This window comes from Phacochoerus africanus, chromosome 4 (assembly GCF_016906955.1).
Source record: "Phacochoerus africanus isolate WHEZ1 chromosome 4, ROS_Pafr_v1, whole genome shotgun sequence".
NCBI classification, from domain to species: Eukaryota; Metazoa; Chordata; class Mammalia; order Artiodactyla; family Suidae; genus Phacochoerus; species Phacochoerus africanus.
Window position 1 is genome coordinate 63,703,341 of NC_062547.1, and position 18,348 is coordinate 63,721,688.

General features: G+C 38.4%; 1 protein-coding gene across 1 annotated transcript; it reads right to left on the bottom strand.

Annotated features, from left to right (window-relative positions):
• Positions 1–6,097: 6,097 nt before the first annotated feature.
• Positions 6,098–7,104, bottom strand: LOC125124604 (olfactory receptor 7C2). Its single transcript, XM_047774667.1, has one exon. The coding sequence runs from the start codon at positions 7,046–7,048 to the stop codon at positions 6,098–6,100; it is 951 nt and encodes a 316-aa protein (XP_047630623.1). The 5' UTR covers positions 7,049–7,104.
• Between the last annotated feature and the right edge of the window lie 11,244 nt (positions 7,105–18,348).

Consider the following 18,348-nt stretch of genomic DNA (forward strand, 5'->3'; position numbering starts at 1 on the left):
TAGGAAACATGACATTAGTTTTTTCTAAATCAAATTAAGCTTCCCTGACCACCTACTTCTCCCAAAGGAGTGGGGAGGGAAGTGAAAGCATAAAGGAGTTTTGGGATTCCCCCCTCCACATTATTTGGGATCCCAAGAGAACTCTTGAGCTTGAGCAATTGAGAGAAGTTGAGACAAGAGCTCTAAAAATCTTTATATCTATTTGTAATCACCACAGAGACAATTATGGTCAGATATTGGAAATAGTCCATGCAAAGACAAAAGGCTCCTCCATTTATAAAACATCCTACCCTACATCTGACCATAGGGAAGTTTTCCCAAGATCCCAGTGTCAAACCTGAATCTTTAGCAGGCTCCTGTGGGTGCAGGGTATAGTTTTCTAGGGCTGCCATGACCAAGTAACACAGATTGGGTTAAACAATGGAAATTTATTTTCTCATGGTTTTGGAGATTAGAAGTTTTAGGTCAGTGAGTCAGCAGGATTAGTGTCTTCTGAGACTCCTCTCCTTGACTTGTAGATGGCTGTCTTCTCTCTATCTTCACATGGTCTTCCTTCTGTGTGTGTTCATGTCCTAATCTCCTCTTCTTCTAAGGACACCAGTCAGATTGAAATAGGGCCCTCTGAATGAACTCATTTTAATTTAATTACCTCTTTATTTTAATTTTATTTAAAAAATTATTTTATTATACTTGATTTACAATGTTCTGTCAATTTCTGCCATACAGAAAAGTTATACATTTATATACGTTTTTTTCACATTATCCTCCATTATGTTCCATCACAAGTGATTAGATATAGTTTCCTGTGCTATACAGCAGGACCTCATTTCACATCCATTCCAAATGCAATAGTTTGCATCTACTAACTCCATACTCCCAGTCCCTCCTACTCTCTCCCCCTCCCTCTTGGCAACCACAAGTCTGTTCTCCATGTTCACGAGTTTGTTTCTTATCTGTAGATAGGTTCACTTGTGAACCTAGATTTTAGATTCCAGATATAAGTGATATCATATGGTATTTGTCCTTATCATTTTGACTTACTTCACCTAGTCCGAGAGTCTCTATTTCCATCCATGTTGCAAATGCAAATGGCATTATTTTGTTCTTTTTTATGACTGAGTAGTATTCCATTGTATATATGTACCACATCCTCTTAATCCATTCATCTGTCGTTGGACATTTAGGTTGTTTCCTTGTCTTGGCTATTGTTAATTACCTCTTTAAAAATCCCATCTCTAGATACATTCTGAGGTATGAGGGGATTAGGACCTCAACATAGGAATTTTGGGGGGGACACAGTTCTGGTCACAATGCAAGTTGTGATATATTGTTAAGGGATTCATAAGTCCATCTCCTCCAATCCTTGGAATCCCCTCCTGCTCTATTTTCTTTGTAAGTCTGGGTTTTAAAGAATAAAGGAGCAAGGGAAACATAGATCACTTTTTTGTAGAGGGAAGGAGGGAGAGGAATGTGGCTTGAATTTGATTTTATTCCCTGAGAAAAGGAAAACATAGTTTCTGGAGGGATTTGTGGATTGGACTGATCTTTTCATTCATTCAAGTTCTTCATGTCATCCAGAAGAAGACAAATTTATCTCTGACCCCAGAAGTAATCTCTTGTAAAATATGTGACCTGATTTATGGATTTATCTGGAAAAGAGAAGATGGATGTAAACTGAGGTGTGATCAAGGGCAAGCTAGAAGTAACAAGCAAGAGACAGAAACCCACGGGGATGGAAGAAAGCCTGTGTCCACCTGTGTTGCCTCTGACCTTGATGTTGAGGGTATCCTGTAGAACCCAAAGCCTTTTGTCATGGAGATGAACATACACTTGGCCCAGGAGGCAGAGAGATACAAAGAGGATCTAGGGGGATATAGAGCAATTGTAGGGACATCTACTACTTAATGCCAGTGAGGCAAATTGGCAGATCTTCAGCTGTGTGTGTGTGTGTGTGTGTGCGCGTGTGTGTGTGTGTATGTGTGTGCGTGTGCACATGCTCATATATACCACAGATGGCAGCTGCTTCTGGTATACCTCCAGATTTTCCAAGAATTTTCATTATGGTCTGTATTAGTTTCCTGTGGCTACTGTAACACATTACTACAACCTGAGTGGCTTACAAGAACAGAAATTTATTTTCTCACAGTTCTAGAGGCCAAAACTCCCAAATCAGGATATCAATAGGGCCACACTCCCTCCCAAGTCTTCAGAGGAGACTCCTTACTACTCCAGCTTCTGGTGACTCCAAGTGTTCCTTGGCTTGTGGCCACCTCACTCAAATTTCTGCCTTCACTCCACAGGTCCTTCTTTTCTTTGTGTCTTTTCCTCTTCTGTATCTTATAAGGACAACTCTCATTGGGTTTAGAGCCCACCCAAGTAATCCGTAATTATTTCATGATCCTTAATTAAATTGGCAAAGGAACTTTTTCTAAATAAGGCCACATTCACAGGTTTTGGTAGGCATAACTTTTGTGGGGCTTCCAATGAAGACACTACATGGGACAGGAAATGTAGCTCAGTCTAGTTATTTGTGGTCCCAGGAAGTGGAGACATGAGTCAGGCAAGGGAAAACAGCCATGAAGTTTGTGTTTATCAAGCCAGTTAATTGGGACTGGTTAATTGGGACTACTGTTAGGGAATGATGGGAACCAGTGTAATATATATGCTTCAGACTTAGTTCACCAAATAGGCAAGTGATTTATATAGCAATTTCTGTCAGTCTTTGGCTAGGGAGTGATTTCTGGGCCATTAATTTTCTATGCACATGGGCAGGGCAGACTACAGAAATTACTCAGGCAAAGGATGCAGATATGAAAGTTTGAAGCCAGACAGGATGCATTTAAATGGTAAATGATGATGAAATAGCTTCTATATTATGTTTTGCCATTTTACCTTTCTGGGATGCAGTTGCAATGGCTGGAAGGGAAGAAGCTATTTAGTGACCATGAGGGTGAGATCCCCATGTTACAGGTTGTAGAGCAGAAAGTTAGAAGGATCCTGAGTGCTTGAGGTCCAGCTTTGACTACTTAGCTAATGTTTCAAAAGGAAAGAAATTTTTTTTTGGTTAGGCCATTTTAGTCTGGCTTCTACTATATGTAGCTAATTACTTTTTAAAAATAGGTATAGGAGAAATTTGCTAGCAACATATCTGATTGGCTTGACAGGGCATCTTGCAGATTATTATACAGAAAAGCCAGCATCCTTCTAAAGCCATGCTCTCTGATAGAACTTTGTGCAATGATGGAAATGTTCTCTACCTGCACTGTTCACTATGGTAGCCACTAGCCATACATGATTTATTGAGCACTTGATATGTATCTAGTATAACTAAGGCACTGAAGTTTTAAAATTTTTATTTATTTTAATTACTTTAGACTTAGCCACATGTGGACAATAGCTAGTATATTGTACTAGATAACACACTTTTAAGGAATACTTTCTTTGGGGGCAATGGAGCTATTTTTGTGGAGTTAGGAGTGGGAAGGACATAGCTCTGACCCCTATGATGGACCAAGGTGGTCAGCACTCCTGTTCCAGACTGTAGGGTTCATGTTTCTTTATTTGACCTCATGCCAGTGAAGCTGAGGGTTTCCTCTAAGCATGGGCATTCTGGCTGAGTGTCCAAAGCTGCTGTCTCTCTATGTCCCCTTGAGATGTCACAGTCCACTTAGAGCAGGTGAGGCCATGAAGTGACAAAGCTAAAGCCTAGATTAATAAATGATTCAGGGAAGTGACTTCCTTTTTTGGAGATATGGGACATCCAAACCACAATGAGTGATCACCTAATACCTGTCAGAATGGCTGTCATTAAAAAGACCACAGATAACAAATGCTGGCAAAGATGTAGAGAGAAGGAATTCCAGTACACTCTTGGTGGGAATGTAAACTGTGCATCTGATGTTTATGTATATAAACTGGTATATTTATACACCTCCACATAATGGAATACTACTCAGCCATAAATGAAATCCTGCCATTTATAGCACTGTGGATGGAGACCTAAAGAATATTATGCTTAGTGAAATAAGTTAGAGAAAGCCAAATTCTGCATGATATCAATCATATGTGGAATCTTAAAAAAAGGATGTGAATACCTATGCAAAGTAGAAACAGACTCATAGATACAGAAAATAAACTTTTAGTTACCAAAGGGGAGAGGAAAGGAGGGAGGGACAAATTAAGGGCATGGGATTAACATATACAAAAAGTACTATGTATAAATAGATAAGCAACAAGGATATACTGTATAGCATGGGGGAAGTATAGACATTATTTTATAGTAACCTGTAATGGAGTATGATCTGCAAAAATGTTGACTCACTTATGCTGTATACCTGAAACTAATATAGTATTGTAAATCAACTAGACAACAATAAAAAACAGAAAAACCAACAAGAATAAAAAGCCCTGAGATAATAAATGTTGAAAGTATATAAATGAAAATTTAGAAAGGATAAATATAAGTAAATATATAGACATGATAATGTGCTCACCCATCATATGAAAGGATGTCAGATTAAAGTATTATGGGAGTCTTAATCTTACTCTAGGGTTTGATTTATTTCTGAGGCGCAGCCACAGAAACAGAGTATTGCTTGGTTGGGGAGCTGACTTCCAGAAATGGAGTTTTTATGTTTGAAGTCTACTGTTTCCTTGGAGGTTGAACTATTATTATAATAAATTTTGAGAGATAACAATATCATACTTAAGAGAGTGGCTTGATTTAGACAGCCCTAGTTTTGAGCCTCCTCATCATATCAACATGTGCGATATTGAGCTAGTTATCAGGTTACCATAAACACTTACTTTCTCATCTATAACTAAGGGGAAGTGACATCCACCACATAAAAGTGTTAGTGGAAAACTTCAATGAGACAATGTGTTTAAAATGCTTAAATAGCGCTGACATATACCTAGAGCCGTTTTATTTTTTCAAACACCTTTATTGAGGTACAACTGATGTATAATAAGCAGAACTATTTACAGTGCACAGATGGATGGATAATTTATTTTTTATTAATGTGTAATTGATTTTCAATGTTGTACCAATTTCTGCTGAACAGTATGGTGACCCAGTCATGTATATATATATACGCACACACACACACAGACATCATTTTTCTCATGGTATCTTCCATCATATTCAGTCTCAAGAGGCTGGATATAGTTCCCTGTGCTGTACAGTAGGATCTCATTGCTTATCCATTCTAAATACAATAGTTTACATCTACTAACCCCAAACTCCCAACCATCCCACTACCTTATTATCAGTATCAAAACTGAATCTCTTTTCAGCTCAAAAGCTTTTATTAAATCAACACTGTTATATTTTTCTGGTCCCAATTCTATGTTTAACCACGCACCATCTCTTTTTCACTCTGTTCAACAAATATTCTCTGGGCATAAACTTCTTCCTAAGAAATGTACTAGTCATTGCAGTTTCAAAGATGGATAAACAGTTTGGAAGTTCAAGGACTTCATATTGTCAATGAGTAGAGAAATTCACAAAGTTTGATGTGACCAAAAGGAGAGTGAATCAGAAAAAAAATCACATCTTTGAGTTCATTTCATTCACATAACCTTAGAAAACATCTCTGTAAATGATTTTACAGGGAAATATTTCATAATAGGTATATATCCTATTACTTTGAGGACACATATTAAATACATGAGATTCAATTAATCTTTTTTTAATGAAATTTAAATCATTACCGAAGATAACTAAGAAAACATTCAGTTTTATTAATTCTAAGGACAGGGATCATATCTGAGAGACAGTTGTGACATTTGCCACTTTTGCAATGCCAGACACTTAACTCACTGCACCAGGCTGGGGATCAAACCTGCGTGCCAGTGCTCCAGAGACATGGCTAATATAATTGTATCACAGTGGGAATTCCTGGGTTCTATTCACCTGAAGTTAAAACAACTGGTTACAAAGTAAAAAAGGGAACCCAAGATATAACTTGAAGGAAAATAGAGAAGGCATTGAAGACTCAAGGAATATTTTGCTTTAAAATATGAATATTAGGAAAGATAAAAATATTAAATAAAGCAAGCCAGGATTTCTAGTCCTTAGTACTATGTACCTCACTACTTAGGAGAGTCTTGTAAAAGTCATAACACTGAGAGATGCTGCCCTGCTGAGGAGTCTAATCAGGGCCCCCTTCATGTCCTTGTTCCTCAGACTGTAGATGAAGGGGTTCAGCATGGGGGTGACCATGGTGTACGTCACCGAGGCCACCAGACTTGTCCTAGAGGATGAAGTCATTGCAGAACTGAGGTAGACTCCAAGGCCTGTGCCATAGAATAAGGAAACCACTGAAAGGTGAGACCCACAGGTGGAAAAGGCTTTGTACTTGCCCCTGACTGATGAAATTCTCAGGATGGATGAGAAAATCTGAGAATAAGAAAAGAGGATGCCAGAGAGAGGAAAAACACCTAGGGCAATAGTCACAAAATACAGCACAATGTTATTGATGAGGGTGTCTGAGCAGGCAAGCTTCAAGACTTCAGGAAGATCACAAAAGAAGTGTGGAATGTTCATGTTCCTGCAGAAGGACAGCCTCAAGAGGGTCAAGGTCCCGAGCAGGGAGCCTATGATACTGATGCACCAGGACCCCAGAGCCAGCATCCCACACACCTGGGGGTTCATGATGACTGTGTAGTTCAGGGGGTGACAAATGGCCACAAAGCGGTCATAGGCCATCACAGTCAGGAGTAAATTGTCCAGGCATCCAAACACAATGAAAAAAAATATCTGGCTGAGGCAGCCTGCATAGGTGATAACTTTTCTTTCTGTCTGCAAGTTCATCAGCATCTTTGGGATGGTGGTAGAGGTGAAACAAAAGTCAGCAAAGGACAGGTTGGAGAGGAAGAAGTACATGGGTGTGTGGAGGTGGGAGTCTGAGATGATGGCCAAGATGATGGCCAGGTTCCCAGTGAATATGATCAGGTACATGGACAGAAACAGCCAAAAGAGGGCTGGATCCTTTGTGAATCCCAGGAGGAGAAAATTTCTGACTCCTGTTTGGTTTCCACTTTCCATGGGGCTGCTGGGTTTGCCCAGAGGGATGAAAAAAGCAATAAAAATTCACTCCAAATAAGTATTCCCCAGAGTGATAGAAATATCCTCAATCTAAACCAAAGGAAATCATGAAGTCATTCATTTTGGCTAATGATTGGCCTTCTTTGATGACAAATTGTGGTTACTGTTGCTACCTAGAAAAATTATTTAAGTTCATTAGTTCTCAAATCATGTTCTCTGATTAGCACCATCAGCATCCCCTGGAAACCTGTCAGAAATGCATGTTTTTAGGCTCATATGATCTACTGAGTCAGATATTCTGGATGTGAAGCCAGCACACTGCTTTAACAAGCCCTCCTGGGAATTTTGACACACAGAGCTTTGAGGAGCACTGCTCTAGTGTTTGCCTGCATCCTTAAGCAATCATCACCTTTCCTGCATCCCTGATGGCTGCTCTTGCACTTTCTGCTCAGTGCATGTGGCAATGGGAAATTCTCTAACTCTAGGCAGATCTCTGATCATTGAGAGGTTCTTTCATTGTGTTGCCTTTCTGTAACGTCTAGATCTTAGATCCTCTGGACCTTGGGTGTTCCTTCTGCTAAAAAATAATAATCAATATTATCATTATCATCATTTACATTTCATTTATATCACTATCCCTATATAAATTCAACAAAATTTGAATTTTTAAATGTCAGGCTTGGGAGTTCCTGTTGTGGCTCAGCAGGTTAAGAACCCAATATAGTGCCTGTGAAGATGCAGGTTCTATACCTGGCCTTGCTTACTGGGTTAAGGATCTGGCATTGCTGCAGCTGCGGTATAGGTTGCAGATGTGGCTCGGATCTGGTGTTTCTGTGGCTGTGACATAGGCCAGCAGCTGCAGCTTTGATTTGACTCCTAGCCTGGGAAATTCCTTATGCTGCAGGTGTGGCCCTAAAAAAAAATATATCAAGTTTGTCTTCGCTGAAGGTCATTTTTTTTTTTAATGGCCACACCCATGGCATATGGAAGTTCCTGGGCCAGGGATTGAACCTGAGCTGCAACTGCAGTCTGTGCTACAGTTGCAGCAATGCCAGATCCTTTTAGCCCATTGTGCCAGGCAGGGGATCAAACCCACAGAAACAATGCTGGACCCTTAACTTACTGCATTAAGAGTTTATCTTTTATTTTTAGCTTTATTGAAGTATAACTGATTTACTGAAGTATAACTGATTTACTAAAATATTGTACATATGTGGTATATATATCTTGGTAAGTTTGGGCATAGGCATTCCTCCTGACACCATCACCACAAGCAAGTTAGTAAACATATTTATCATCTCCAAAAATTTCCTTGTATTCATTTGTGTGTGTGTTTGTGTGTAGTAAGAATATTACAATGTGTCCTCCCAACATTTTATATTGTACAATACTGTATTGTTAACTATACGTACTATATTTTACACAGCTCTCTAGAACTTACTCATCTTACATGAGAAACTTTAGTCGTTGAGTAAAAATTCCCTATTTCCTTTCCCCTCCAGGCACTGGCAACGAATATTCTATTCTCTTCTGTGGGTTTGATGACTTTAGATACTTCATATAAGTGGCATCATACAGTATTTGTTCTTATGTGTCTGACTTATTTCACTTCTTATAATGTCCTCCAGGTTCATCCAAGGTGTTGCAAATGGCAGGATTCCTGCATGGTATTTTAATGTATTTTAGGTTTAATGTCATTAATAATGATATTCCTCCACATTGTATCTCTGATAATGTTACTATTTTAAGAAAGCTTAGATTTTTCAGTACTTATAAAGTATGGTTGTGCATTTTCTAGGTTCTCTTATTAAAGATTTTCTCTAATATTTATGTACTTTATTCAAGTAATATTAATTTACAACACTTGTTTAACTTTAGGTCTTATTGCGTTTGAAATTCCATAACACTTTCAAATTTATATTGAGAATTGGAATTCTTATTATTCTTCCTTTATTTCAAGGGAATAATTTAGTGTTTTGTAATTTAATATGATGTTTGTTATAATTAAAGCCTATCTGTACACATTTTTATCAACTTAGCTCACATTTTTTATTTCTAGATACCTTAGAGGGTCTTTTGAGAATACAAAGAAGTGTTTCACAATTGATTAACAATTTACAAAAAATGTTAAATCTTATCTCTGTATTCCCTAATAAATTTCAAATGTTAAGTGTGATGCAAGAGACCTTAAAAACTATCAGAAGAAAATCGGAGTTCCCGTCGTGGAGCAGTGGTTAACGAACCCGACTAGGAACCATGAGGTTGCGGGTTTGGTCCCTGCCCTTGCTCAGTGGGTTAAGGATCCGGCGTTGCCGTGAGCTGTGGTGTAGGTTGCAGACGCAGCTCGGATCCCGCGTTGCTGTGGCTCTGGCGTAGGCCGGTGGCTACAGCTCCGATTCAACCCCTAGCCTGGGAATTTCCATGTGCTGCAGGTGCGGCCCTAATAAGCCAAAAAAAAAAAAAAAAAGTAAGGGAAGAAAACATCAATAATTTGATCATAAGTTGAAATATTATTAATGAGAAAATATTCCATGCAGAAAATCTGAATGCAGAAAATAATTGATTTGACTAATAGAAGTTAGTATTCTTAACCTATAAAGCCTTAATTATAAATCATAGAAACATTAATGTAGTGACTGGGAAAAAAGCATAGGCTATTAAAGATTTATGAAAACTATAAAAAGGGTAATAAATGTTTGACAATTTTTTTTCTAGTATTAGCCTATGAGCCTGAAAGTAAAATCAGTTGCCCTTTACTGAGGGAATTAAAAGTCCTTTTTTTTTTTTTTTTTTTTTGCTTTTTAGGGCTGCACCTGCAGCATGTGAAGGTTCCCAGGCTAGGGGTCCAATTGGAGCTACAGCCACCAGCCCTCTCCATAGCCACAGCAGCTGAGCCATGTCTGAGACCTACACCACAGCTCACGGCAATGCTAGATCCTTAACCTACTGAGTGAGGGCAGGGATTGAACCCCAAACTCATTGTTCCTAGTTGGATTCGTTTCCTCTACACCACGATGGGAATGCCTCTTCATATTTTTCAAAAACTGCAAATGAACACACACATAGTCTATCTTCAAGAAATAAATTCTTAATGATTTGGAAGGCTTTGCCAATAAAGTTTCACAAAACTTTCACATAAGTGAAGCAGAAAATTAAGTGAGAAGCAGAATTAATTAATTAAAAAGAGGAAAAAATCTAGAACTGAGAAATTCCAGAGCAAATCTTTTGGAAAAAGCGAACACATAGGCAAAGTTAGAAGTCTAATGAAAGGGATAAAAAAGAAAGAAAAAGAACACAAATGTCTAAAATTAGGAATGAGAAAAATGAACACAGACATAAAGAAATGATCAACTTGGCAAGAAAATATTAATTATTTTAAAAATTGGAAGTGTATTTGTTTATGGGAAAAATTAATGTCCAAAGTTGATTCAGGATGGATAACATAGAAAGAAATTCTTAAGAAAGAAATTAAATAAACAACAATGCTTACCTCCAAAAATGCCCTTGTGGAAACTTGTAGCAGGAACAATAGATGTAGTCCCCTTTAATTATTAAAGAAGAAAGGAAAGTCTACCATCATTATTGTCATTTATCAACATTCAACAAGTTCCATTCAATTCAATACAAGGAGAACAAGATACAAGAGATAAAAGTATCAAAAAGGAAGATGATGGATTGGCTGCAGATAACGAATTGGCAGTTGAAAACCACTTTTGACTGAATATGATTTTGGTAAGGCAGTTGATACAAAACAAATATGTAAAAACCAGTAGTCTTTTGGAAGTGACGTTCAATGGCATTTAGAATGTTTTGCAACCATTTCTTCTATCTAGTTCCAAAACATTTTTATCACTGTGGGAACTCTCTGTACTATCTTTGTAAGTTTCCTATAAATCTAAAATTATTCAAAAATAAAAATTAACATAAAGAGTGGGTGTAAGAGAAAAAAACCCCACAGTATTCATATGTCCCTCAGAAAATAGATTACAATCATTCCACGTATTAACAAAAATATAGATCTCTTGGAACAGGGACTGGAAACTTGCAAATACACAAACAGCCCCCAATTACTTGAAGACCTCATATATCAAGTAATTGTGCTAAGTTTTGTACACTTTAGGTCATTTTATCATCATGAATATCATTTTGACAAATAATTATGTTTACAGTAATTCCATCATAATCATAACATGTACAAGTGCTAAGTGATAGAGATAATTAAAAAACTTCCCATGCATTATCTTTTTAAAAAATTAAAAATTATTTTATTAAAGTATAGTTGATTTACAATGTTGTGCCAATTTCTGCTGTACAGCAAAATGACCCAGTCATTTATATATGTATGCATATACACTCTTTTTCTCATATTATCTTCCATCATGTCCTATATTCCATGGATATAGTTCCCTGTACTGTACAGTAGGACCTCATTGCTTAGCCATTCTAAATGTAATAGTTTGAATCTACCAACCCCAACATTTTATGAAGTGGATACTATTATCCTCACTTGACCAATGTAGAAACCGAGACACAGAAACATTAAGTAACTTACTACCACAAGCTGTTTGCATGAACTTGTAAGTGCTAACTAGGCAGAATCCCAGGGAATGTTTCTTGTTTGAAGGAGTGAATTAATCAGATTTGATAGATAAAAAATACAGGAGAATCTGATGAAGAAGACAGGAACTTGGCTCCTGAGAAATGGCTAAGATGGTTGGGTAAGAAATTCTGGAGAGATGTTGGGGAAGGGGGTGTAAGAAAGTCATTTTCCATTAGGAAGGTGGGAATGTCTCAGAATTGGATTCCAGAAGAGAAAGAAGCTGAGAGGAAAAGAGAGTGAGAGAGACACTTGAATTGTGTAGAATGCTTTAAGTAAATGGACTCTTACCATTGTATAATTCCCATTTGTGGCACCAAAGTTAATACTCTGAGAGTTCTGCCTGCCTCCATACCTGTTTTCCTACAGCGCATGCTCTAATGTCATTGCTGAGCCTCTAGTTCCCCGGGTGATGCAAATTCAACTCAGCTCCATGGAAGTGCAGGAGGCGGCACCAGGCATCGATTCTCTAAAACAGCACAGTTGAACTCCTTGCTTCCTGTGATGGTGGAGCTGAAGGTGAGAAAAGTAAGGGGCATATTTACTGTTTTGGTGGCTTCAGAGGTTGAATTCTCACAAATGCTCATTAAGTTAATTATTCCATTATTACTCTAGTCTCTGAGCAATTTGGTTCCCATGAGCAAGGGAGCCAAAATAGGAAGGAACTTCTTTTTTGCTAGTTTTGTACCCATGGGAGCTTTTTGGATGTGAGATATGTGTATCCCCTCCCCAGGCCCCTTAGTCATGAAGTTTTTTTCTCCATGGATCCACCTCCATTGTCCTCTCCCATGAGTATTTCCTCAACATTTTAGAGGGAATTTCTTTGTCAAGGACATAATGGCACATTTTCCAAGATCATGTGAATCCCAAGCATCTTGACTTGGAGTTATGAATAAGGATCTAGGTCATGCCCAAATACCAATAAAACCAGCCCAATGACTTTACCATAACCTTCGTTGTATGTATATATATATATGTATGTATTTATTTATTTATTTTAATTAAAGCATAGTTGATTTACATTGTTTCTTCAATTTCTATTGTGCAAAAGAATGACCCAATCACACACAATTTCCTGTGTTGTACAGTAGGACCCCACTGCCCATCCATTCCAAATATAACAGTTTGCATCTACCAACCCCAAACTCACCATCCATCCCACTCCTCCACCTCCCTGTGGCAAATATATCTGCTCTGGCCATGATCTGTTTCTGTTTTGTAGATAGAATCATCTGTGTCATATTTTAGATTCCACAAATAAGTGGTATCATATGGTATTTGTCTTTCTCTTTATGACTTACTTCACTTAGTATGAGAATCTCTAGTTGTATCCATGTTGCTGCAAATGATATTATTTTGTACTTTTTAATGGCTGAGTAGTATGCCATTGTATATATGTACCACATTTTACTGTTGAAGGTGCAATCCAGAGAAAGTTTTGGGCACATGATAAGAGAAATAGCATGAGAGGTGGATTGCCTGGCTGTGCAGGCAGAACTCTGTGGGTTTACACAGCTTTTTCGGATCAAAATCTGACTTCAGAGTCAAGTCCATTGGATGGATAAAGAGCGAATGGACCATCTTTATCAACTCACAAAGGAGTGAAAGTTATAGCCCAAGTCAAATATTTTAAAAAATTTTTAATTAAAGTATAGTTGATTCACAACGTTGTGTCAATTTTTGCTATACAGCAAAGCAAAATCAAATGTTATTAAACTATTTCCCAAAAAATAGGAACAGTAGGATACTTAGGGCATCCTCCTTTGAGTGTCTGTTTTCAGCCTGAATGAGTAATCAAAAGGATGAGAACTTTTCTACCAGAAAGGCAGACCTATTGTGGGGATCACTATGCTCATGTTGTTATATTAAACAGTGCACTATGTACCTTATCAATACTTTATTCCTGGATTAACCCTCCCCACTTCTCTTGCCCACAGTTCTGCCATTCCTTGATCATGCTTAGTGTGATGGCATCATTTTCTACTAACGCATGCTCCAAGGAAACATCTCTATGAAATCCATTTTTGGATAAAAAAATAAAATTATTTTAGACATTTCTTAGTACAACATGCAATGGCTTCTGTATGAAAATGATATGCCTAGGTGTATTTGTCCATTTACCATTTGAATACTGATTTGGGTTTATTTTAACCAATGTGATGAATCTTGTAATTGATATTGTCTCCCTTCGTTCTTATGGTTGTTATGGTAAATAGAGCCAAATTTGGGGGCTCCACTTTAGTGTTGGTACAGGGATTTATGGTCCATTACTGTCAGGTGTAGAAATGTTTCAGGGAAGAAATGTATGAGATAAATAAGATGGAGGGGCAAGAACATCTCATGCAGTCTTTTAGCCCACTGGGAAGTCTGTGACTGATATTAAAGGCTATTAAAGGGCTTTTGAGTGGAGAGATCATTGAGCATTTCTTGGGCCGCTCCTGTGGCATATGGAGGTTCCCAGGCTAGGGGTCTAATCGGAACTGTAGCCACTGGCCTACACCAGAGCCACAGCAATGCAGGATCCGAGCCGCATCTGCAACCTACACCACAGCTCACGGCAATGCCGGATCCTTAACCCACTGAGCAAGGCCAGGGATCGAACCTGCAACCTCATGGTTCCTAGTCGGATTTGTTAACCACTGAGCCACAATGGGAACTCTGAGCAGACTTATATTTTTAAAAGAATCTGGGGTTGGTAGATGGAAACTATTACATTTAGAATGGCTATATAATGAGGCCCTACTGTACAGCACAGGGAGCTATACCAATCTCTTGGGATAGAACATGATGGAAGATAGTATGAGAAAAAAATGTATATATGTGTGTGTGTGTGTGTGTGTGTGTGTGTGTGTATGACTGGGTTACTATGCTGTACAGAAGAAACTGGCACAACATTGTAAATCAACTATACTTTGGTAAAAAAAGATCATTTAGTTGTGTGGTTGGGGCATCCAGATAGAATGTTGACACTAACGAGAACGTTATTGCAAAGACCAGGGAGGGATGGTGACCATATACCTAATTGCTCAAAATGAAATTGAATTTTAAGTTCACATAGAAAGTGCTATTAATGCTTATTTCGGGATAACAGATATAAATCAGCACAATCCCATGGACACTGGCCAGCTAATAAAGGAAAAATAATGGTTGGTGGGACCAGAGTGGCAGTTGTGGAAGCAGTGGTAGGGGCTCAGATATAGGATGTAGTTTGAAGATATAGTTCCCTGTGTTGTACAACAGGGCCTCATTGCTATCCACTCTAAACATAATAGTTTGCATCTACCAACCCCAAATTCCCCACCCATCCCACTCCCTCTACCCTCCCCCTTGGCAACCACAAGTCTATTCTCTATGTCTGAGTCTGTTTATGTTTTGTAGATAGGCTCATTTGTGCCATATTTTAGATTCCACATATAAATGGTATTTCTCTTTCTCTTTCTGATGTACTTCACTTAGTATGAGACTCTAGTTGGATCCATGTTACTGCTAATGGCATCGTTTTGGTTTTTTTATGGCTGAGTAGTATTCCATTGTATATATGTGCCACATCTTCTTAATCCATTCATCTGTGGATGGACATTTAGGTTGTTTACATATCTTGGATATTGTGAATAGTGCTGCAGTGAACATAGGGGTGCTTGTATGTTTTTGAATTATAGTTTTGTCTGGGTATATGCTCAGGAGTGGGATTGCTGGATCATATGGTAGTCCTATATTTAGTTTTCTGAGGAAACTCCATACTGTTTTCCAAGGTTATGTCAGCCCTGACCATGGTGTGGGAGTTAAGGGAGGGGTAGGTTGTACATGCTTGGTCCTTTCTACCTAATTGGTAAGATGAGTCATTCTCCATCCCTTCATAAGTTGGAAGTGTAGAGAGGCATTCAAAAGAGAATTGCATGTGGCTCTAGCCTTGGCTTTGGCTTGAAAGTGCCCAAGTATGCCACCATCTTCTTGATATGAAGGTCTGAATCAGAAGTGAGTTTTGCCAAACCCACACGAACAGGTATGGTTTCCTTTTTGGTTTCCAGGGCAGTGCAGGTGAGCGCTATTTTCTTTGGTGTCCTCTATAATTTACCAGTGGTTTAGCTTGTGTCTTTTTCCTCTGATGCCTTTGTTTTCCTGCAGCTCAGAGGAAAAGAAGCTTCCCCTCCATTTACCTATGATTTCCTTTTAGCTCAGGAGTGGTCCCTTGCAGGGCTGGACCAATATTAGAAAATTGAGATACTGAGATATGATACTTAAAGTGTGAGTGTCTTCCTGTGTCTTGGGCACCTCACCCCAGTCCAGGCTACTACATCGATTCTTTTTATCTCCAGGCTATATTAAGTCTGAATATTTATTTAAACTTGTTTGGGGGCATATACTCCATTTATGTGAAGATCACTTTATGCCTGTTAATGTACCAGAAACTACAGAGAAAACATTCGTGACATGAATGCATGCATCATCGCACCAGTGTAAGCACAATAAGGGAGTGAGCCAGAGGTGGTGAAAATAGAAATAACTGAGTTGTACTCATCTCTCTTCTCATTCCAAGAATCTGTGCAAGTTCCCAAGGATGTATTTCCATCTTGGGGTGTGAACATCTCATTATTTAGCAGAGCTAATCCAGAAAAAGATGATGACATATTATTTGTGGACAAGGAAGATTTTTGAGAATTTCATCTTATTTGTTAAGATTTTGGGGGTTTCTTACTGCATTAATTTGCTCTTGCTACATGAAAATTCCTAAACCTAGTTGCTTAAAAACAAAAATCAACATTTATTTTATTCCATATTATTTCTGTAGGTCAAGAATTCAGGAGTGGTTTTGCTGGAAGTTCTGGTTTGAGGTCTCTCATGAGATTGCAGTTAGAATGTTGGCTGGTGTTACAGTCAGTCATTGGAAAGCCTGACTTGGGCTAGAGGATCCATTTTTGGCTGTCGAAAGGAGGCCTTAGTTCCTGACCACATAAGTTTCTCTATAGGGCTGATTGAGTGTCCTTGCAACATGCCTGCTAGTTTCCCTTTAGAGACAGCAATGCAGGGAGAACTACAGGCAAAACTTCAATGTCTTTTATAGTCTAGTCCCAGAAGTCATGCTCTGACTCTTCATAGTGTCTTCTTGGTTGCAAAGATCATCCCTGTTCAGGGTTGTGGGGGAGTATAAGGAGAGAAAGTGTCAGAAGATGGGGATGACTGGGGACTCTTTTAGAGCTTATTTCCAAAAGTGTAGTGCTACAAATGTAATTATGGGAATGGCCAATGTAGAAATGGAAAAATATAGAGAGTAGAATTGTTTAGACAACAGAGGCAGGATTGTCCACAAGAAGCCTTTGAGGACTATATGAACCAGCAATCCCACTCCTGGGCATATATCCAGAGAAAACCATAATTCAAAAAGATAAGTGCACCCAAAATTCATTGCAGTGCTATGTACAATAGCCAAGATATGAAAAAACCTAAATGAACTTCCATATGACCCCGCAATCCCACTCTTGGGCATCTATCCGGACAAAACTCTACTTAAAAGAGACACATGCACCCGCATGCTCATTGCAGCACTATTCACAATAGCCAAGACATGGAAACAACCCAAATGTCCATCGACAGATGATTGGATTCGGAAGAAGTGGTATATATACACAATGGAATACTACTCAGCCATAAAAAGAATGACATAATGCCATTTGCAGCAACATGGATGGAGCTAGAGAATCTCATCCTGAGTGAAATGAGCCAGAAAGACAAAGACAAATACCATATGATATCACTTATGACTGGAATCTAATATCCAGCACAAATGAACATCTCCTCAGAAAAGAAACTCATGGACTTGGAGAAGAGACTTGTGGCTGCCTGATGGGAGGGGGAGGGAGTGGGAAGGATCGGGAGCTTGGGCTTATCAGACACAACTTAGAATAGATTTACAAGGAGATCCTGCTGAATAGCATTGAGAACTTTGTCTAGATCCTCATGTTGCAACAGAAGAAAGAGTGAGGAAAAAAATGTAATTGTAATGTATACATGTAAGGATAACCTGACCCCCTTGCTCTACAGTGGGAAAATAAAAAACAAAAAAAACCCCAAAACCCCCCCAAAAACCCCTAAATGTCCATCAACGGAAATGGATTAAGAAAATGTGGTACATGTATACAATGGAATGTTATTCAGCCATAAAAAGAATGAAATAATATCATTTGCAGCAACATGGATGTTGTCATATTGAGTCAGACAGTGAAAGACAAATATCATATGATATCATTTATATGTGGAATCTAAAATATTATACCAAGGGAGAGGGGGAAGGGAGTGGGATGGACTGAGAGTTTGGGGTTAGTAGATGCAAACCATTACATTTAGAATGGATGAGTAATGATAACTTACTGTATGGCACAGGGAACTATATCCAATCTCTTGGGATAGAACATGATGGAAGACAATATGAGAAAAAGAATGTATGAATATGTATGACTGAACCACTTTGCTATACAGCAGATATTGGCACAACATTTTAAATCAACTATTCTTTGATAAAAAATAAAAAAAATGATACAAATGAACTAATTTATAAAATCAAAAGCAAACTTACGGTTAACAAAGGGGAAAGGTAGGGGGCAGGGGGAGGGATAAACTAGAAGCTTGCGGTTAACATATACACATTACTATATATAAAATAGTCAACAAGGACCTGCTGTATAGTACGGGGAACTCTATTCACTAT

What these genes read in the sequence shown, in the direction of transcription:
- LOC125124604 (XM_047774667.1), bottom strand. Translation starts at nt 7,048, where the DNA reads ATGGAAAGTGGAAACCAAACAGGAGTCAGAAATTTTCTCCTCCTGGGA.